The sequence below is a fragment of the Globicephala melas genome, chromosome 9 (assembly GCF_963455315.2).
Source record: "Globicephala melas chromosome 9, mGloMel1.2, whole genome shotgun sequence".
Taxonomy (NCBI): Eukaryota; Metazoa; Chordata; class Mammalia; order Artiodactyla; family Delphinidae; genus Globicephala; species Globicephala melas.
This window is the reverse complement of record NC_083322.1, coordinates 49,231,097-49,253,490: the sequence shown is the minus strand read 5'-3', so window position 1 is coordinate 49,253,490 and position 22,394 is coordinate 49,231,097. Positions and strand designations below refer to the sequence as shown.

Sequence of the window (22,394 nt, the reverse complement as noted above, 5' to 3'; positions counted from 1 at the left end):
CCTGGCCGTACCATTTTGGCTTTAAGGTAGATTTTACGGCTTTTGATAGTTTGTGTTGAGAATGAATTTTGTGTATGTGTGCCTTACCGTTAAGTAAACCTGATATATGAAAATACATGTTTTTTTAAAACTGTGGATGTGGTTATTTGGTTGACAAAGGAATCAGTCCACAGAACATTGTATCTGGTTAAACTCACAGACCCCATCCAGAAACTTGCTAGCAGGTTTTGCTGTGTTTGCAAGGGATAAAGAGATGGCTGGCATCCTGAACCCAGGAATCCTCAACCAACCAACCAACCAACCAACCATTTGCAGAAGCAGCCAGGTTGGCCCCTGCAGGCATATCACCCTCAGTCAGCTGGGACTCGGGCGCAAGTCCTCACTCAGTCTCCTGGTATGCCATGCTGAAGGGGCAGTCCAGGAGCCCACTTTGCATCTTTGACCAGGCCGAGTAGGATAACCTCCTTGGCTCCTCTCTATAACCACACTCATCAGCAGTGAAAAGGGTGTGTAGAAAGATGAACTCCAGAAGCTAGGCTGAAGGGAGGGATTCTTCCTGTAGCCTGTGCTTCCTCCCTTCTTTCACCTGGAACATAATTCTGCTCAGCCCTGCTGAGGTCCTAGCCCACAAGCCTGGCAAACAAATGCTCCAGACGGGTCTGGAGGTTCCACAGACCTTTAGCCACTTGACACTTCCCCTGGCACCCTTGCAGGTTTTTCTTGCCCTGATGGGTCTCTCTCAGCCCTGAACTGCCCCAGGTGGCATTTAGGCCATGCCTTGGCCCTTCTCAGACAGCCCACCATCATTGTAGCCTTATTACCTATGTAACATCACACCGAACATCACATGATTGACAGTGGAGTCAGAAAACAGCTCTGCTCCCTTTGCCCACCCACCACGCCCCCACCCCCTCCAGCCTGTTCTAAGCTGTTCTAGGGAACTAGTTCTTCCCCTACACGCTGGGTGAAACCTGGGACAGACCCTGTGACTTCTAGATAATCAGACAAAAATTTCTCTCCCGTCATCCCAGTGCAGCAGTTGATAAATATAGCCAGTGTTAATTCTCAAAAACTGAACTGAAATTTAGTTCTTCCCCTCCTATCCCTGCTGCAGCCTCAAAGCCTGGCTGAGTGGAAAGGGGTGTGTGTGGCCAGCTTCTCTTTTTCCCCCCTTTTTCCTCCCTTGCTTGTACAGCCAGCCGTCTTGGAGCTGAGGGTGTGATGGGTGGTAGGAGCTTAGGAAAGGTGTTCCTTGACTGGTGCCAGCCTGAAACTGTTTTCCCTGGACTGTAGGATGTTATTTAAAACTGCTTCTCTGTTGGATGGGCTCTTTCACTTCACAGGTTCTTTGGAGACCCCACCGCCCAGCTGGGAGTCCTTCACCTGCCCTTCTCTTCACAAGGACACATACACCTCCACCTCCAGGTGGCCTCTCAACCACGTGCTGGTCCTGGAAACCTGCACCTCACCTCCTTTATCAGTCCAATCACTTCTCTAACAAGCCCTTGCTTGGCCTCTTGCCCTCATTTTTCAGGCAAGCTCTGGATGCATATCTGCTGTGTTCCCTAAACACACCATGTTTCTATGTGGTTTCTAAGTCCCTTTTTGCTAGTCTCACAGTGGGGAGCTCACCCCAAGGAACCCTCCCATTTTCACTTTACCTCTCAGGCTGTTCAACACTTTTATGACCTACAGTTGAGGATCCCATTGCAGCCTGGCATTTCACTGTGAAATGCAGGTGTTTCCATCTGCCTCTGCTCTTACCCACTGTTGTTCTCCCCAGGCCTTGTGTTTTCCTTGTAATTCATGTACCTTCCTGTGGCTTTACCACCTGCTTATACACACACATCAGTGCCAGTGAACACTGAAAGAACCGTATTTGTTTTGAAGGAGACATTTCAGCTCACTTTCCTGAATGCCTCCCAAGTTATCTTTTTTGAGGCAAAAGATGTTTTTTTACCAGTCTCTTTACCACTTCACTGTGTATAGATTTATGCTCTTGGTTCATTTTTCTCTTGGGTATGTCTTTGCAATTACACCCCTTCACCAGACTTCCCAGAAAAGTAGCAACTGTGTTCTCTAGAATTACCTATAGTAACTAAGGTAGTTACTATCACTGCTAGGTAACAGGCACTGGTTAAATAATAATGAAGAGATAGATGAAGTAGGGAGCTTTCCTCAGAATTTAAAATTTGACTTGAGACAAACATCAATTTGAACAAAACCTTCTAGAAACACATCACTTAGAACATGACATGACAATTACACACATTTCTTGTAGAAGCGTCTAACAACGCGTCTGCTTACTGAGATATGTTACTTAGGAGGGAGTTGTCTGTGACCAAAGTGAATCACTAGCATTTGAAAATACCTAGGATGACTGACATAATTCACTCTTTAACAGTAAGTTCTTTCTAGCCCCACTGCAAGCCTGGACTTGGCTAGCTGTTAATGAAGTAAAATACACAGTATATATAGGAATATATATATACTGCTCTGAAGATACTTTCCTCTCACTAAAGACAAGCTGAATTTATATATTGCCTCATCTTTTAAAAGGTATAAACTCCTAGTGATCTCTGTTCAAAATGCAGTGAATTCTTGACGAAAAATAGAACTGTTTGTATTTTATGTGAAGATTTAGGAGGGAGGATGACTGCAAACAGAATGCTGTCCATAGTTAAAGCCCTCAAGTAGAAGACATCCAGCCCGTGAGATTCTGAAGAGAAGTGAATGAGATTTTTTTTAAGAGGTGAAGGCAGGTTTAAGGGAAACACAAAGGAAGAGGGAGGCCCCCCCATGGACTAGCAGTTACCTGAAGCCACCACAGCCAATACCACCCTCAAGAGCAGAAAGGAACCTGGGGAGAAATACAGCTCGATGAGGTGTCTAAGGGACTCTGTCACACCTTGCACCCTCCCATCTCTTGCCTCTGTCTCCTGTGGATCACCCAGGGGGCTAGCTCCTCAGACCTCTATCTCCAGGGGCACTGAAGAGGAAAACAGGTATCTAAATAAAACACATCTTTGACTAGCTAAGAATGATCTTCATACATCATATTCTGCATATTAAGGGTTTCGGGTTTCTTTTCTACAAAGTGTTATTTACCTACAGTTAAGGATTGTTTTTGCAGGAATGCAGATTTGTGATGTTGTTGTTATTCATTCTCACACACTTGTGACCATCAAGCAGATTTTGGTCAATGGCTAGCCAGGACTGATGAATCAGGTTTATGAAATTTCTTAACTAGGAATCATTTTAAATAATCCAACTGGTGAAGAAGTCTGCTACCCACTAAGAATGTGTCATTTGCCAGTTAAAGAACAACAAGAAATCTTATTATTCACCAGTTTACCTTAAGTAAGTCCTATAGCATCCATAGAAATAGAAGCCTTGAAAACATGGCTTCATAGAACCCAAGGTATTTTGCAGAGAGAAACCCCTAAAGTAAAAAGTTGGGGATGGGAGTTACACACAGCACAAGTCAGGAATTTGAACTTGCTAACATGTAAAGACATCCCTTTGACACATCAGATGCACAAATCCTGGATAAGACAGAATGGATAGTATCTGCAAATGTATAAGGGACTCAAAAGCAAGACACAGAACTCTACAGATACAAGCAGCAAAGAGGGAACTCAAATGCAGAATTTAAGACAATCAGGCACCAAGGCTGAACTGTATCCAGATGCCATGACAGAGGCTGGAGTTGGAGAGTTCCCTGCTTTAAAGCTCAATGTTTAAAGCCTTTTCTGGTTCAGGAAATGAATAGAACAATCCTAGCCACCAGCGAGGAGACAGAGCAAGGAAGCTGTCCATCCAACCTTTAGAAATCAAAACACTAAATGGTGTGGATTCCGACTACCATCACCATTAGGAATCCTGAGTCAAGAAAAGGTCTAGAAAATGATACAAAAACTGGTCCTTGCAGAGAAAAGTATAAAACCTAGTTCATACTAACCCTTGGTATGTGTCATTGCTATAGAAACTGTTCTCAAAGACGAGCTCACCTTTACATAAAGAAAGAAAAAAGTGATTGATAGAATATGAAAATCTAAATTATTTCTAATAGGAGTCCCAGGAGAGGCAGGGAAGTATGAAGGAGAAGCAGTATTCAAAGAGTTTATGGCAGAATATATCCAAAATTAAAATGATCTTATGTCTCAGATTAGAGGAATACAGAGTCCCAAGCAGAGTAAGTAAGTTAAATCCCAGACATATCACAGTGAAATGGCAGGGCAACAAAGACTAAGAAAAAAATCTTCAAAACTACCCAAGGGAAAAAAAGATTAGCTGTTGTAAAATGACAGACCGATAGCATATTAGTAATAAATGCCATAAGACAGGGCTGAGGGAAAACATTAAGCGTGAGAGATAAACTATCACTTAAGCATGAAGGCAAAATAATTCCAGGTTACAAAGACTAAAGAGTTCCTGGAGCCACTCTAGAGAACTATCAAAGTAATTATTTCAACAAACTTAAACCCTTAAGGCAGGAGACAAAGCAATAACAAGTTGATAGAATTTTGGTAACTCTAAATATCTTGTAATCAATTTGGAAAGTTGGCTGGAGAGGGACAAATAAGGTGGAACTAAGATATAAGCTAAAGACATAAGATGAAGAACGGTTAGGGCAGGAATGGAGAAGTCATCAAGTTAAAAGGTTGTTTACAGCAGGATGTTAAAATACTGAGTACTAAAAAAGGAATAGAACGTAAAAATTTAAAACTAGAGATAAAAATCCAGCATGGATATAACACCTGGTTACCCTTTCCAGATTAAGCCTAAAAGCCCGAGTCAACCACTTCAGTCTTAATTTAAGTGAACGATGCACCTTCTTTTTCTAGATACATCGAAATGGAACAGACACAGTTTTCTCTCTGGAAGACTTATTTCAGTTGCTTTCATCACAGCCTGAAAATCCACTGGAGGTAATGGCAATCTTGGCTTTTATCCTTGCAGGAAAAATATCTGCAGTGACCTCTCTCTGTGAATAAACACAACCTTATTACCTAGGATACACAGCAGTTTAAACTAATACTTAGATAACGGTTTCTAGTGCATTATTTAAGCACAGACTTAAGATTTACTTCTTATAGAAACACTTCTTTGGAGAATTAGCCAAATATGTATAGTTCCCCCTTCCAAATAATCACAAAGATATAATCAAATTCATAAAATCCATATTGAATCAAAACGGCAGTACACAACTTGACAAACTAAGGCACACCTTAGTTTTTCTGGCAGCATTACACTTTATGCTGGTCCAATTTGCTTTTAGATACCTCTCCCCCTGCAGTTAAGACTGTTTCACTAGTAAGATATTAGAATTTTTGAATAACAAGACCTGCTTTCACACTAACATAAATCTTTCTAATTTCCCATGATGTTCAAAGAACAGGTCTTTCCTGACATAGCATATTCTCACCTGGGCTCACATCATGTATTCTATTGCCTGCATTATTTTAACTAAGGGAAGTTATTCGTAGCCAACAGCATATCCTTACTTACATAGAGGAATTAACACGAGAAGAACAAGTACTGTATTAGGTACTAGAACTGCTATTAAAATAGTTTTATGTTATTTATAGTGCTCTTTTTTCCTTTCCTTTTTCAGGGCATCTCACTGGGAGACAGTCCTCTCCCAGGAAGTATCAATGATGGCATGAATTCTCCTACACATTATAATGCAAATTATAGCCAGGCTGTAAGTCACGATGTAAATCTCCATGAGGCCATGTTGTTGTGTCCTGACAATACATTTAGAAGGGATCCAGTAGCAAGGACTTCACAGCCACAAGAACTATTTCTGCAGTTAAATTCTCCTCTTACCAATCCTGAACAGACCCTTTCTGGAACTAATTTGACAGGATTTCTTCCATTTGACAATCAGGTGAGGGACCTAACAAACCAAGACCTTCTGTATGACCTTGATGTAAACGTATTTGATGAGATAAATTTAATGTCTTTGGCCACAGAAGAAGGTTTTGATCCAATGGAAATTTCTCAGCTTTTTGAAGAACCAGATTCTGATTCTGGGCTTTCCTTAAACTCAAGCCACAATAGCACCTCTGTCACCAAGTCTAACTCCTCGCACTCTATATGTGAAGGTGCTTCACTTTCTAGTAGTGAATCTCTTTCCCACCGTGACTTAGAAGGGGCTGTAGGAGGCTACTACCCAGAGCCCACTAAACTTTGTCACATGGATCACAGAAGTGATTCTCATTTTCATGGGGACTTTGCATTTCAACCTGTATTACATAACCACACTTACCACTTACAGCCAAGTGCACTAGAATCCACTTATGAATCTTTTTCATGGCCTGGGAAGTCACAGAAAATAAGGCGTGGGTACCTCAATGACACAGACAGAAACTTAAGCCGTGATGAACGGCGTGCTAAAGCTCTGCACATCCCTTTTTCTGTGGATGAAATTGTCCAGATGCCTGTAGATTCTTTCAACAGCATGCTAAGCAGGTACTATTTGACAGATTTTCAAGTGTCGCTCATCCGTGATATTAGACGAAGAGGGAAGAATAAAGTTGCTGCTCAGAACTGCCGTAGGCGCAAACTGGATGTAATTTTGAATCTGGAAGATGACGTATGTAACTTGCAAGCAAAGAAGGAAACCCTTAAGAGAGAGCGATCCCAGTGTCACAAAGCTATAAATATAATGAAACAGAAACTGCACGATCTCTATCATGATGTTTTTAGTAGGTTAAGAGATGATGAAGGTAGGCCAGTCAATCCAAACCAGTATGCTCTTCAGTGCAGCCGTGATGGAAGTGTTTTGATTGTACCCAAGGAATTGGTGACCCCAGGCCAAAAAAAGGAAAACCAAAAAGGAAAACGAGAAAGTGAGAGAAGAAATTGAAGATGGATTCCATCCATACGCATAAAGTCGTAATGTTCAGAAACTGATCAAAAACCATTGAATCTGCTTCGAAGTTTAGCTCAAGCGTTATCTACTGCTACTTGAATCACTCAGTTAAGGCTACATTTTGAAGCTTATATGGACCAGTTTAGGACTTCAATATCAGACTTGGGGGCCTGTTTCATGAACTAATGTAGAAATAGGGTGACGTGATGGTCCCTTCAAAGAGAGCAAACACATTTCAAAACATGTTTTTATGATTTAAAATATTTTCATTTAGAGTTTTCAAGAACTGTTTTAGCTTAATTGATGAAAACTTATGTAGCTTTTTCTGTGGAAATAAATTTTGTATTTGATTTTATAAAGTACTAACTTTCCCCTTTTATACAGAAATCCTAAGCAAACTTCTCTTCCAAAATACCCACATTTAAAAACACAGGTGAATATCTAGCAAATCAGGCAGCAGTGTTAAATTTTAAAAACTACACAAATTGATCAGACTCAAGTCAAACCGAATATAGTCAACACTGAACTGACAAGTGAAATCCCACCCCCCCCTTAGACCTAACACATAAAACATGACATGAAATAGACCAAGCTCTACACCAGGATGCCCAAACAAAACAAAATAAAAATAAAATAAAATATTACTGCATTAGGCTTTAACACCTGAAGACAAAGAGCGTCCCTGCCTCCCATAACTAGAGTTGCCTGCATATACAAAAATAGGACTAATTCCCTGACAGTAAAAGCCAGCCTGTAGGGATAGCTCCACATCTAGAACACTGACAGCTCACACCAAAAAAAACCCTAACTTGCTTAAATATGTAAAGATTTAATCAAGAATGTACAGGAGGCCCTACAAGAACTCAGACCACCACTAAGGGATGATAAGCACAGACTTTGTAAAGAAATGAAAATACTGAAGCAAAATGAAAGATATACAGAGGCAAAAAGCCATTTGATAAAAAGGACAATAGGAATGGCACTTGAAATGAAACCTCAAGAATTTTCTGAAGACAACTGCCCTGTCACGGTTTGAGAACATTAACATGAATAGTCTAATATCAAAATTAGAATCAAGGTTGTCAGATGTTTTCTGCGGTTATAACTGCCCCAAAACGTAAATGTCACAAGTCAAAGTTATTTTGGGTTACAGAAATGCAGGGTGTGGGTTTTTATAGTAAACCTTTATACTTCAAATTGGAGCTAGCAATTTGTTCCAAGCCCCACGTAGTAGCAAAATGCTTCTAGATGCAAGTTTCGCTCTTCTAACCAGTTTTGTGCAATAACCACTTTTTCGATGGTGACAGGCTGGCTTTTTGCAAGGGAGCCCACCTCAGATGTCTTAGCTTCTTAAATACAGAGCTTCAAGGCACATTCTTTCAAGTCTACATACAATGTAAAATGCCACAACCAATTATAAGTTTTGAAACTGCAGGTATCCCAATTTGCTCAATTTCAGTGCTTGCTCTTGTCAGGCTCAGCATTCTCCCCAATCCCTGAAAATATCCAGAACATCAAACGGGCAAAAAAGAGGCGCACAGCAGAGACAGCTGGGATTCAGAACATTCGCAGCAACTGAAAATTTGAGATCCATGAGGTATTTGGTGCACTAGTGACCAAAGGTCAACGAATGCAGCTTTCACCAGCCAGTTTCATCTCATTTGCCATAGTCTAGTTTCTGGACAGTCCCTTTGAACAAATACCACACTGCTTTCCATCACTGATGTCAGCAGTGAAATTTTCACACCACTATTTTAGCCTAAGCTCCCTACTTACAGATTAAGATACACCAAGATTGAATATTCTGCTAGTTCAGTAGTCTTAAAAAAAAAAAGCCAGGTTTTATCAGTTGAAAGGAATAGGTGGAGTGTTGAGAAATTTTGATTCTCAAGCTTTTATAAACAGATCAAAATGTCAAGTTCTAATGGAAGCCATATGCATTTTAATTTTACTGACTGTTGAACAGCTGTTAGCTATCTGACCCATTCCTTAAATAGTGAAATCACTCTTCAGCTAATCTGAACAAGACATGGATAAACAGTCAAGACTTACTTGAATTGAGAAACAGTTCCATCAATCAAGGTTAGGGGGATGATAAACTTAAGTTCCCAAGTGTCTCGAAGTATTTGGGGGTTTAAATACAGACTGTAGCCGCAAAAGGACCCACAGAACTAGGTAAGATCAGCAGTGTTTACACCTGTAAATCTGGTAGTCTGTATAACTGGCCTTCGGCCTCTTTGAAGCATGTTTTTTGCTAGGCATCATTTTCCCTCCTGATTTCAGTGGACTGGCCCAAACTTACATTTTTTGCTACTCCCAACATAAAAGCAGTCTTACCTTCCTTACCTATAGAAAATACTGTTATTCCTGAAATCATCCCTTTGTCATAGAATTACATCAGTTGAGAATTAAAAGTGAAATCTGGTTCCGACAGGCGCTCAGCATCTCATTTGTCCTTTTCCTATTAAAACCTTATTTACTTTTCGTAGCTAACAACAGGCCATGATGAAATCCTCACAGGGAAATAGAACTATTGCGTGTAATCTTCAAGCAACGTGTGCTCAATATGATTTGGATATCTGGGTTCCATTTCTAGGCTGGCTCCAGTTCAGCACTGACCTTTAGAATACAGGAGCAGTTAAGAAGTCAGCCCAGCTGCCAGAACAACAAAGTGAACAAAGTCATCCTATGGAGTACATATTAGTGCTTAATAATTTAAATATTTTTCACTTAAATAGTTTAGTTGCAGTAATAGCAGAGCAGCATTAGAATCATTGGGTAGGGGGACTTCCCTGGTGGCGCAGTGGTTGAGAGTCCGCCTGCCGATGCAGGGGACACGGGTTCGTGCCCCGGTCCGGGAAGATCCCACATGCTGCGGAGCGGCTGGGCCCGTGAGCCATGGCCGCTGAGCCTGTGCTCCGCAATGGGAGAGGCTGCAACAGCGAGAGGCCCGCGTACCGCCAAAAAAAAAAAAATCATTGGGTATACCACCTGAGAATATTTGTTCCAAACTTTAGACTGATTTAAAATATAACTAAGCCACAATGTAAACACGCACTTTGGGTATACTGAGATTAGTGATGTTTTCTACCTTCTGCAAAGGCACCACATATCCACACGTTTGAACTAGTAATTGTCATTACTAAGGAACCAAGACACGATTCTTTTAAAGCCTCCCTTAATTGCCTCAGTACTTTTAAATATTAAGAATCACTTCAGACCAACTTTAACATACTCATGCACTTAATCGCAATACTGAAAACCACACAGAAGATCCAATTTCAAAAGCTTTTACCAAAGAGGAAAACACTCCAGGTATGGGAGCCATCCCCCAAGATGGCTCCCAATATCGTGCTTTTTGGTCGTCATGTGAGTAAAACCCTCCCCTCCCACACTGTGATCACACGATAACTTACAAAAACACTGGTTGTATTTCGAAGATTCTTTTGTTGCTTCACTATGGGTAAAGGAAATAGCCAGTACCAACCTTCAGTCCTGTCAGCAGGCCATTTTGGATTCAAATATTCCAGCCCAAGTCATGTTTTCCCTGACTTACACACAACCCTAAGTTTCAGCTAGAAATCGCACAGCTAAGCTGTTTCCAAACTGCTGACCTACAAAAACAGTGAGGTGAAAATTTTAAGTTCTCTAAAATATTTCCTTTTAGAACAAAACCGTCCTTAAATCTCAATTTCTAAAAGAAAATTAGCAGCTCAACACACACAACATATACACACACAAAATACTCAACATTACCTATTGCATGTTTCAATAAACTATGTCATTTCGCCCCGTCAATACGTAATACAGATGTCTTCCCCTATTTGTGCTAGTGTTAAATGCTGGGTATTTTAGGGTTGTATTATACCAACTTGATTTATCTTCAGAAGTTAACTTCTTTGAAGAGCTAGACATTTTTAAGACATTAAGAATTATTTTTTCCTAGTAAACCCACAGGCAAATGTAAACAAATTTATAGCTGACAATGGACGCAAAGCTCATCTTCCGTTAGCCATCATTAGTTTGACTTACCTGTGAGATACCTCGTATCAAAACCAAAAGAGATAGTTAGAACAAGTCAACTTTACTTTGTCCCCTACTATTTTTCTGGTTTTTCATCATTTCAGGTGAACATCCAAGTAAGAAACTCACTGCTTGCTATTAAATTTTATCCACCATGTTTAACCCTTCAAGACAACCACCTGATACTAAGTGTATAACGAAACAGAGCTAATTCACATTTGAGAGAAACTAATGACAGATTTTGTCTCAGTGCCTTTTGCATAGCCACTTAAACTTGGTTGGACCACTTTAGCTGGTTAGAATCTGTAATGACTTTTAAAACACCACCAGCAATGTTAAACATACAAAGCAAAGCCAGAAATCTGTAGCATTATTCAAACCATGTATATACAGTGTATAAAGAATGGCATTTTATTAGGGACAGCCAATAATGTCCACAGTGCTTTTCTCGTTTGTCTATCCATATTGAAAGGAAAATGGCAATATGCATTGCTTTGTGAAACTGCTTTAGAAATCTAGTGGATGGCAATCCTTTAGACAACTTAATGTTCATAGAACAAGATTCACATTTTATGTGTAAACATTACACCAAGTATTTGAATACAAAAGTATTTATTTTAATAAACTTTATATTTAAAATAGAATTTTAATCTGTCTACTCACAAAACCTAATTCAAAACACGATACATTTCTCTCTCTAGCTGAACTGATGTTACTCTGTTACAAACAATACTCAATTTGTAATTGTTTTATATTAAGAACCTGTACTAAATGAAGTCTGTTATTTTATCAGAAAACATTTCCCTTTAATCTTAAAGAGTGCTTTTTAAAATGAAGGCACCAACAAGAACTACTTTCAGATGGTACAGAATTTCTTATTTCTTGAAGATTCTGTGGTTGACCACTTCTTCATTAGTTACCTGCAGCAAGACACCTTCCTGCCAAAGGAAAAAAAAAGTATCTGAAGAAGTTTATCATGTTTGTCCAAAGAACCTAAATAATTTCAGTGGTGGTCTTAGGATCAAAGAAGACTCACAGGTGCATACAGTAGAATATGCCCTGATTATCACATTCCTGAAAAGGCAATAAAGCCAGGCAATCAATCTCTGATGACATCTAAGAAATGAAACTTCAGCAGCCAACCTACCTCTCTCCTATAGGTTAGGGATTGGGAAAGAATTACCACATTTAAACCTAAGTATTTAGAATTGGATATATACAAGATTTATAATGTAGACACTTTTATTCATAAATATAAATTATCTGAAAGTAGATTTAACCATCTTGCCCTACCTTCTCCTTAGCCTGATCCTGATAAGCATGTAAAGCTAGAACCGTATCAAAATAACAGAAGAACAAAACGTCTTTATTTTTAATAAAAAAAAATCCCTAGTTCACTCAAAACGCTTGATCCAAGAAATGTGAATACACAAGGGTGTAACGATGGGAAATTTCATGATTCATTCAACTTGCAGCCTAACTTTTACCTACCATTTCACTACCAACACCACTGAAGGAACCAAGAAAAGCTTTATTAATGATCACTTGGCTTGCCTCAGCTGTTGAAATGAAGCACTTTACAGTCTTTGTGGCAGCAGAATATACGTGTCCATGGTTCATATCAATGCTAAAATTCCAGCAGGGAAAAAAATGATATGTTAAGCACCTGAATCTTCATAGAGGGGGAGGGGGATGGGAAAGAAGGAAAAAAAGGGGAAAAAAAACAACCAAAATAATTTAAGTAAATGACAGATTGGAAAACAGGGTTTATAAAATTATTCTCTTGAGTTTATAAATTGTTAAACTCAATTTATAGCTATGTTAAACTACATGAGAACCACTATACTGAAAGACCATTAAAGAGTATTAGTTTATCTTTTGGGGAGGAAAATTAAGAAAGGAAAAGTAAATGAGATCTTACCTAAAGAAGTTTAACTGAAGCTTAGAACTATTTTGCTCTACACCCTCAGCTTTCGTTGGCATCCTTATAAACTACTGTAGTTAAAGCTTTGTAGAAACAGCACAGTTTCTTAAGACTGGCTGAACTTAGTAGCCGTCAAGAGTTCTCTTGTACTAGACCTGTATCCCTGAAGAGTACCTCGCTGGGGTTATTTCCTTTCCTTGCATTGAAGAAGCAGCATCTAAAAGATCTAAAAAGGTGTTTCTCCTTGCAGAGATATCCCTTAAGTTATCTAGATAATTTAATCCTGATGAATTGCAGACAACACACTTGTATCTGACCAGCATTTATCTTACACAAATATAACAACAGCTTTGCAATGGACCTTAATTATACTACCCACTCCTTAACTTATTTAAAATAAAAAGTCTATAATTACACAATTTCCTTTAGAATTATTTTATTAAATCATAAATGTACAACAGCTTCTTAACTCTACACACGCACTTAAATTTTTTTTAAAGGAAAAACGTTATGTCTTATTACACCATGATCCTGGCTAATAGCTTTTCAAAACTTTGAGAAAAATCTTAAAAAAGGTTTCACATGTCACCTGAAACTTACAAATTTAACATTATCAAAGAAGGAATGCTTCTACACTCTTACAAAGACCACTAGAAAGAAACAACAATTAAAAAGCTAAGAAACTGTCTCAAAGGCATTTTTTTTTTTTACAATCCTTCCTCCACAGTAAGGTAATGTTATTAAATAATCCAATCCATTCACAAAATGGCTCTCTGCATCTGCTCTGGTGTCTTCTGCCATATCACTGCATATTTATGCATGACTGAGATAAGAGTTTCCTTAACATTGTTATTTCGATAACCTGAAGCTGTTCTGTTACCTCTGGGCTCTCATCCTCTCCTATTTATACAGTGAAGCCTGTTTCAACAGAAGTAAAGAGTAAAAAAAAAATAGGTTATGAAATTATCCATCTAACCAGATTTTAAGGAAAGATAACATGATCCTAAAAAGCTTTTAACTCCTGGCAGCTAGGTCTCCCAAGACATTAATAACGTGAAACTTAAAAGCTACTTACCCATGGTAAATAGGAAGAAGCTCAATATCGGCTTCTCCCTCCATAACCCCCACTTCCTCCACTGCCTCCTGGACCATAGTTTCCTAGAATTATTAGAACAAGAGAAAGCAAACTTATTTTGATTTCCCAAGTTCTACAGTTGATTTTATTTTACAGCCATACACTCCCTAAAACATGCAGATCAGAGACCATACTTGTTTCTAGTTAGCATCGTTAACTCAAGATTAAATTATCCAGATTCACAGATTTTTCAATTTTTTCCTTTAAACTTGAAAACATTTTACTACTGCTTCTCCTTTAGAGGGCTCTCTTCCATGATCATTTAAATGATTTTTTAAGAAAGTATACCCAGCATAAACATAAGGAATCTATTTCTGTCCCACTAACAACTCTCAACGATGATTTGAAGGAAAAGTTCAGATTTACTAAATTAGCTTTCTAAGAGTCATACAAAATTTACACCACTTGCAATATGCTCAGCAATTTTATCTGGCTTTTTCTTAATCAGCCAAAGCCACTGAAAACATCTAATCCACTTCACTAACCCCAAAATATTTTATATCACTGAACATCCCACCACAACAATCCCCCCCCCAGTGATGTTACATTTTTCTTTTCCCAAAAATTTACTCTCAATAACACTGTATTTGATGGGAAGTGTTACCCAAGCATAAATAAACTTGAAAGTTATCTTTCTTCAAAGTCATGGAACACTTAATATTTTCATCACAAATTTGAAAAATCTAATAAATTACCTCCACCATATGGTCCTCCCATGTTTCTGCTACCACCAAAGTTTCCACTCTTCATTGGACCGTAGTTAGAAGGTTGCTGGTTATAATTTCCAAAATCATTATAATTTCCACTTCCATAATTTCCTGTAAAAAATTTGGAAATTTCTGTACAATAAACCCCATAACACAACCAAATATTAAACCAGTGGTACATGCTAAGTACTTAAAATTCCCACAGAAACAAATCAGAATAAATGCAAAACACCTATCTACAATTCTACATTTTTTTAAAAAGACAACCATCAACAACAATGAAATGAAAACTCTCACGTGTTGAAAATCATTAATTCCAATCCAAATTCCCACATAAAGATGCAGGTGAATTTATTACCTCCTCCATAGTTGTCATAACCACCTCCGTAGCCCCCACCCTGGTTGCCATATCCAGGTCCTCCACCACCATATCCTCCTCTTCCTCCTCCATAACCAGGGCTACCTCCAAAATTGCCACCTATTATAAAATAAGCCTTTAAGTAATTACTTAATATTTTCAATGCCATTTGAACACCCACTTCCAGCTTTCCAAAACACGTATTTTTTAAGTAAGATATTCGTTCTACAAAATCTCTAAAATCCTCAAGGGCAGATTCTAATATCCATCCTTGGTAAACGGTTGGGGGTGGGGAGTGCCTACCCACTAACAACTGGATAAAACCTTTAGAAACAAATACCTGTAATGCCACAGGTCTCCCCTAAAACTAAAGACACATCATGGATTCTCTGGAAGGTATCCTGAAATCCTATTTATGTTTTGTGTAAGGTTGTAGGTGGGGTGGGGCAGACAAGATGTGTAGACTGATGGAACAAAGTAGAAGTACCACATCTTCCTGCTGGTCCAAAAGATTAAGTTCCCAACTCATGTTTCCTTGTGAATTACCATGTCTCTTAAATAAAATGCCCACCACCCTTCTCCTGAGTAGAAATGGGGGGGAGGACCAGAAATTAGCAAACTTGCACATGTAATTAAACTTAAACTGGTATTCTCAGATTGCTTGCAATAAGTACAAAAACTCATCTTTCTCAAACCAAATCAATATTTAGATTTCAAAGCAATATTGGAAATAGTGAGATTTATGTGACTCCTAAGTCATGCCTAATGAGATCAAAACCAGAAATAAGGCCTATTATTTAGATCAGTTTTAAATGTCTTGTTCCTTTCTATTAAGACATTTGTCAGCAAGTATCACTCTTTTCTGTACTTCAACAAAACATACCACTTGATAAATTTAACAGTGGCTCACCACCTTAGCTAGACACAGAATCACACTTGTGTATGTTTTGGAAAAGTTCCTTCGGGGACTTTTGGAACATTATCCTCCTGGACTCATCTTGGTAAGAGCTAAGACAACACAGGGCTCTTATATACATTCCCCTTACATGTTGATCTTGCTCGTAACCACTTTTCTATACTTTTTCAGGAAAACAGTATACAAAATATCACATCTATCTCCAATTCTCTTGCTTGAAAAACAACAGGACAGCTTTAAACAGCATTTTTAAATTCTCATTTAATATCTACCCAATTGATTTTGCAAAAGTACAAACACCTACAAACAATATTTTTCCGTTTATAATTTACAACAAGTAAGATGCAAATCAGAATAAAAATCCAAATAACAGAACCATTATCACCTAATCCCTTTACAAAAGGTAAAACATTAAGAAAAATTTCATGTATACACTCAAAAACGGACAACACAGTGTGATTAAACCTTAAGACGCGTAGAAGAAACTGACCTCCAGGTCCTCCTCCATACCCATTATAGCCATCCCCAAATCCACGACCACTTCCATATCCATCTGTTATGGGCAGGAAAAAGAAGATTATTTTCCTGTGGTTCATGCCACTCAATTCCTTACCCTCCCTTCCTCCACGTTATCTATTAGTATCTATGAATAAGAATTATTAGGAACCCATTCCCCTTAAGCTGTACACTGGTGTTACTGTATATTTTATGCTGTATTTTAGTGTTAAAAATACAGTAAAGTACGTGATTCCATTTCATCATCAGGATAACTGCCTGATTTGGGGCTTGCACTTGGCAAACCTCCACTTAAGATATTCATTTATGAAAAGGAATGACAATGGACAGGGGCAGTATTTCTGTTGGCACCCCACTTCTTTAATTCAGATTAACCTACATATAAAGCCCAAAGCAAAAAACAAAGACACAGACCTCTTCAAACCTACACATATAAGCCTCTACAGTATTTCCACCGACTATTCAGGAATACCTCATAAATTTAAGATGGCTGCACTATCTTAACTTTTCCAGAAACTGAAAACCATAAAGGATCTATGCAATTATTTGCCCTTGACTATAACTACAGGACTTTTAAAATGTTACCTCTTGCCTAGCCAAATCAGAATATCCCATCAGGACAGAACCTACATTAGACGTTAAGAAAAACTTTTTAAAAATTAGGCTGGATTTCCTAGATTCTAATTAAAACTCACTCATAGTTTTCAAGCACATTTACCCTTCTAAACTTAGAAGACGGACTTACCAGATCCTCCTCTGAAGTTACTTCCTGGTCCTGGTCCAAAATTTCCACCACCACCGCGAGAATCTCCAAAACCAAAGTTGCCTACAATAAATACCCTGGTTAGTAACAAACACTTATACAAATAAATCTTAAGAAAAAAATGGAATTGAAGTTACCTCCTCTTCCACTTCTAGAACTTTGGACTTCCTGCATTTCTTGTCTAGATAAAGCCTTCCTTACTTCTGCATTATGACCATTGATAGTATGGTATTTCTGCACTGGAATGAAAAGTTCAGAGTCCATTAAGTCAGCATCCTATAATATTAGCCAAGTTACAAGTTAAACTTTAACAAAGTTTTAGGTGTTAACATACTCAAAACTTAAAATGTGAAAAAGCCACACCCCTAGCACTTATGGACACTTACACACAATCTTATCCACAGGATCATGGTCATCAAAAGTAACAAACCCAAAGCCTCTTTTCTTTCCAGACTGCCTATCGGTAATTATCTCAATGGTATCAATTTTTCCATATTCCTCAAAGTAATCTCTAAGATGATGTTCCTCAGTATCTTCTTTAATTCCACCTACAAACAGCTTCTTCACAGTTACATGAGCCCCTGGCTTTCCAGATTCCTGAAACAGAAAAAATCATCCTGACTGAAGAAACCACAAACATAAACGAAGGCACACTATCTGAGTAACACACATGGCTTCTACCCTATGACCAAATACTAAGGCAACTTATGAATAAGAACCTAATCTTTGAAATAACTTAAGTCTAGGAAATTATAAGTACAGAAACCCAACGAAGCTCTATTAAAGAAACAAGACCACCTTGAGCTAAATACAGATAACTTTGTTCTTTCAAAAGTCACTTTCTAATCTTGAGCAAGAACGAAATGGAATTTTCCTCAAAACTGTTTGAACAAACAAGTTATGTATTTGCTCACCTCTCTTGCAACAGCACGTTTTGGCTCAACCACTCTCCCATCAATTGAATGAGGTCTTGCAGCCATGGCAGCATCAACCTCAGCCATGGATGAAAAAGTTACAAAACCAAATCCTCTTGATCTTTTGCTTGCAGGATCCCTCATTACCTTTAAATCCAAAGGAGTGATGTTACCATTTAATCTCATCACTTACAGCATTTTAAAATAATAAATATGAATTTTAAAGTGATTTTCTCCATGATTCACTCATTTTAAACAGAGAAACCCAACACTTGAAGGACTACTATCCCTAAGCACTTCCACACTTAACGTACCACACAATCTGTAAGTTTTCCCCATTGCTCGTAGTAGTTCCTCAAACTTTCTTCTGTAGTTTCAAAGCTCAAGCCACCAATAAAGAGTTTACGGAATTGTTCCTTTTCTCTCTGCAAAGGAAAACATCATTTCAATTTTTATTTACATTTTCTCTTTGTATGCAGGAAATTAAATTCTTAAATATGAGGTGACCTGCTGGCAGAGTACCTTTTTCCTCTCCAAAGGAACAGTTTCTAAAGTTTTCTGGGGGGGAAAAAAAAAACTTACATCAAATTTAAACCATATGTTAAACTGCATTAGTTGTGTTACACCAAAAAAATTGCCTCAGCTGAACTACACAAGTTTCAAAATCATTAACGCTTGATCTAAATTTACTTCACATTAAATTATTTTAAACAAATCTAGCATAACTTAGTTTAAAAAAAACTTTCTGAAAAAGGAGATCTACTCCCTGGTGACTGAAAAGTTAAGATTCTTATCAAAATCTGCATTCAATCCTATAACCCAGAACAGAGAACTTTTAAATATTCCGTTTAAATATAAATTTTTAAAATATAAAAACTGTTGCTTTTTTATAACCAAGAGTTGCCATTTATTTCAGGATTCAGTTATTTGAAAAGTGAGTTTCTCTTCGTTGCTCCCTCTGGTGGTGATTCTAATGCAACGCAATTTTCAAAAACCTAGTATTGTTCTCTTCCCATATACCAACTCTCCATTACAGAAAATTTTAAGCGTTCAATGTAGGTACCAAAATATCCGTAAAATTTACCTCTCTTCTGACCAAGGCAGAATAACTTTCATAATTAACGGTGTCTAAAACTTAATAAAGTTTTAACATAGCTAGTTTTTGACATGTAGACAACACAGAAACAATCTGAACCGTTACTGAGCTTAAAAGCTGAAACATAGTTAAGACACTGTGATCATCTCACTTTTCAAAGCCATAAAAATATTTAAATGACCACTGTGACTATCCCGTAACTACAAAGTACTACAATTTACACTTCACCATGTTGACCTTAGTGGTCTTCTGGCAAATTACACAGCATAAACAACTTTCACATGTGAAAAGAAAAAGAGCCTGGGCTGAAAACTCAATCCTTACAAACCAGCAAGCAAATAAGTTGCATTAACAGCTCTGTATTTGGGGCTATGAGTTAAAGCAGGCTGGGTCATTGTTTTCAGTTGACTAGGTTAAAAAACTAAGAATATTCAGAAACGAAAGTTAGTCACAATGTCCGTGACCAACTGTTATCAAACAGCATTACAACTTTCAACCCATAGTTCTATGAAGTTCCTCTCTCCATGCATGACATTCTCCCAACAGCTCAGAAAATACAGCGATAAGCAATTCAGTTTTTTCCCTATATAGTTAACTTTTCAGGATTCTGAAAATTTTGAAAACAAATTATCAAACTAGCTCCTGAGACACTTAAAAAACAATTATAGAAGTTACTTAGCATACTGATATTTGGACTCTTAAGCAAATTTTATTTACTCCAAATATTGTCAGTTAATAGGCCTTTTAAAACCCAAATAAATTAAATAGATTAAAAAATACATCTACAACAACTTCTACAAATCACTAACAAAGGCAAAAACTCATTACTTACCTCATTTTCCAAACTTACCCGCTGTCCACTATCGATTACAAACAAAGTTATTTTATAAGCGTGCTTAGGGTCAAGGAAAATACCCAGGTAGACCCCCTTCGCTTGAGACCTTATGCTTATCAATGTAATCATCAACCATGATTGCAAACATAAACGAGAAAAGCAAGTGACAAAGTTCAAAAACATAGCGGCCCAGCCTAAAAGTTTTGTATATAGCAATACACGCATTGAAGGACTGAACCATGTTTTAACCAGAGTACAACTATAAAGTTATTTTTATTTCATTTTCATCATGATTTCTAACTTATCACTAATAAATACCTGTGGTCTTGCCCAGTAAAGATTAAATTTCCCAGTAAAAATAATATTTAAAATACAAATACTACGTTTCAAAGAGAATCCTTCAGGAAAATAAAGGATTCTGAACCAAATACCGCCCCCCACAGACCTCCTTCCCCCACGGCCTCCCACACAGTCGGTAATAAGCTGATGGCTCTAAATCTGATTCTTCATTTCTTAAGTTTCCTACGATTCAACTGCCTTTTTAGTTACCGCAGACCCAGATAAAACCGTTACTCAAATAAACAAGGGGTGGAAAACAAAATGTGGTCTTCATACTACCGCTCGCCTTAAACCGGGCCCGACACCCTATACGGTTTTACCTCCTAAGCCTTGCGAACCCGCCCTGGAGAACGCCGCCCCCTCCCCCCGCCCTTCGGTGCGGCTCCTGAACGCAATGGCGCCATTTCATCGAGGGGAAGGGAGCGAGCCTCTAATGAGGTGCGCAAGACTTTAAAGACCCGAGCTCACAAGACACTAGGAGTCCACCTCGAAACGGCATGAAAACAGTCCGAGAAAAAAAAAAATAGTTAACCAGTTCTAGTCTTTGTTAAAAGAGTCTAACTAGTTGAACTTAGAGAGTTAAAAGGAAAACACTGCGAGGAAGGAGAGAAATGAAAATGGCGGCCGCCAAATCCGGTTCCCGGGAGGGGGGAGGGGAAGCTCCGCAGTCCCGCTCGCGAGGACCCGAGGCCCGCCGAAACGCTCAAGCGCGGAGACGCCGGGGCCCCCAAACCAGCGTGCTGTAAAAAGGGAGTAAGAATTCCTGCCTCCGCGCCCCATTTTCACTAAAGTGGGGCTGCGTCCGCCATGTGGAAGCTCCCCATCCCCCACCCCCAGCAAAGGGAAATGGCGCCGGGAGACTGAGGGTGGGGAAAGCGCTGTACAATCAGGCCTCCACTAACGACCCCGCTTCAAAAACATCCTGAGACCAGCCGCTTCTGAAGTGGCCCAATTTCGCTGCCGCTCTCCCACGGAGGCGGATGGCCGACTTCCAATGAGGCGCCAACGGCCTCGCCATGCCCTTTCCAACAACTCATTGATTTCAAACCCGTTACCTCCATCGCGGACTCAGTCGCTTCAGCCCGATTTCCCGCAGCCGAGCGAGATGAGAGAGATCTCCGCGGACGAACACGAACCGGACTCGTCCTGGCGCTGTAGTGAGAACTGCCGCTGGTCGAGAAACAACACCGCTAGGAGCACCTCCACTCTGGACCCGGCGCTGCTGCTACTGCCGCTAGAGCCGCTGCCGCCGCTTTTCTAGAACCTTCCCCCCGACTAACGCGTCCTCCCCTACGTCAGGCCGTTGCGTAAACGCCCTAACCGCCGCCAATGGCGGGAACGCTCTACGACCTCCTTGCGCCAACTACGTGCCCCTCCCCCTTGCGGCCAGTAGTGGTGCTTGACGTCAGTTGCGTAAAAGGGCTCTGTGAATTGTGGAAGGCTCGAGTTCTGCGTATTTGACTCTCGGAACTGGGTCCAGCCCCCGCCTTAGCGCAGGGCAGGTGAGAAACGGTCGCGCATTTTGAAATTAACGCTGTTGGGAGGAGCTTAATCTTCAGCCCAGAGGTCCAGCCCCCTCAACCCCGGACGTGGTCTTTATAGCAACACTTTGATAATCTCCCCCCACCCTCGTCTTAAAAAAAACCTAGTAGCCTTCTCTACTGCCTTTTCCCTCCCCCACCCTTCCTCCTCTGCGCGGAGGACCGACTCGGCCCCTTCCGGAAACACCCGAAGCGGTTTCTAGTCAAAAAATTACACTTCACGCTCCACCAACCCAACCCTGTCCAACGCTTTTGGGGTCGACCTCGCGGGTAGTCGAAAGGGGCGCTCGTTTTTATTTCCCGATTCCCCCCCCCCGCCACCTACCCCCAGCGTTCGGAGGCACCCAACCCCAGGGGCAAGGAAGTGGGCGGAGTCCTGTTTTGGCGCCAGCCACTACTGCTGCAAACCAGGAAAAACCTCCGCCGAGACTTCGGTCACGGCCCTCA

At 39.5% G+C, this 22,394-nt stretch overlaps 2 protein-coding genes across 6 annotated transcripts in view; one reads left to right on the top strand and one right to left on the bottom strand.

Moving 5' to 3' along the window:
* The window catches only part of NFE2L3 (NFE2 like bZIP transcription factor 3), a 37,465-nt gene extending 23,869 nt beyond the window's left edge, over positions 1 to 13,596 (top strand). Inside the window, exons 3-4 of the mRNA XM_030857374.2 lie at positions 4,848 to 4,931; positions 5,618 to 13,596. Coding sequence (XP_030713234.2) covers positions 4,848 to 4,931; positions 5,618 to 6,874 — 1,341 coding nt within the window. The 3' untranslated portion in view covers positions 6,875 to 13,596. The remainder of the gene's footprint in view (positions 1 to 4,847; positions 4,932 to 5,617) is intronic.
* On the bottom strand, positions 11,292 to 21,708 carry HNRNPA2B1 (heterogeneous nuclear ribonucleoprotein A2/B1). Of its 5 annotated transcripts, none has more exons than XR_009565062.1 (13): positions 21,462 to 21,706; positions 18,659 to 18,694; positions 18,451 to 18,561; positions 18,137 to 18,283; positions 17,609 to 17,819; positions 17,360 to 17,461; positions 17,205 to 17,285; positions 16,434 to 16,496; positions 15,028 to 15,147; positions 14,658 to 14,780; positions 13,903 to 13,985; positions 12,395 to 12,530; positions 11,292 to 11,841 (listed from the first exon to the last, which is right to left on the bottom strand). XR_009565062.1 is itself a non-coding variant. In XM_030857380.2 (12 exons), the coding sequence occupies exons 1-11, from the start codon at positions 21,465 to 21,467 to the stop codon at positions 13,924 to 13,926; spliced, it is 1,062 nt and encodes a 353-aa protein (XP_030713240.1). In that variant the 5' UTR covers positions 21,468 to 21,704; the 3' UTR covers positions 13,247 to 13,745; positions 13,903 to 13,923. The 5 variants fall into 5 exon arrangements, 3 of the variants coding, with proteins under 3 accessions (XP_030713240.1, XP_060160498.1, XP_030713241.1); XR_009565063.1 differs by having other exon boundaries at positions 12,458 to 12,530; XM_030857380.2 differs by lacking the exons at positions 11,292 to 11,841; positions 12,395 to 12,530 and adding an exon at positions 13,247 to 13,745 and having other exon boundaries at positions 21,462 to 21,704.
* Between the last annotated feature and the right edge of the window lie 686 nt (positions 21,709 to 22,394).

Bases quoted from the DNA above. Each gene is read 5' to 3' on its own strand.
- HNRNPA2B1 (XM_030857380.2), bottom strand. The intron at 18,284-18,450 runs GTACGTTAAGTG...TTGGATTTAAAG, and splicing joins GAAAACTTACAGATTGTGTG to GTAATGAGGGATCCTGCAAG. The intron at 15,148-16,433 runs GTCAGTTTCTTC...ATTTTATAATAG, and splicing joins GTATGGAGGAGGACCTGGAG to GTGGCAATTTTGGAGGTAGC.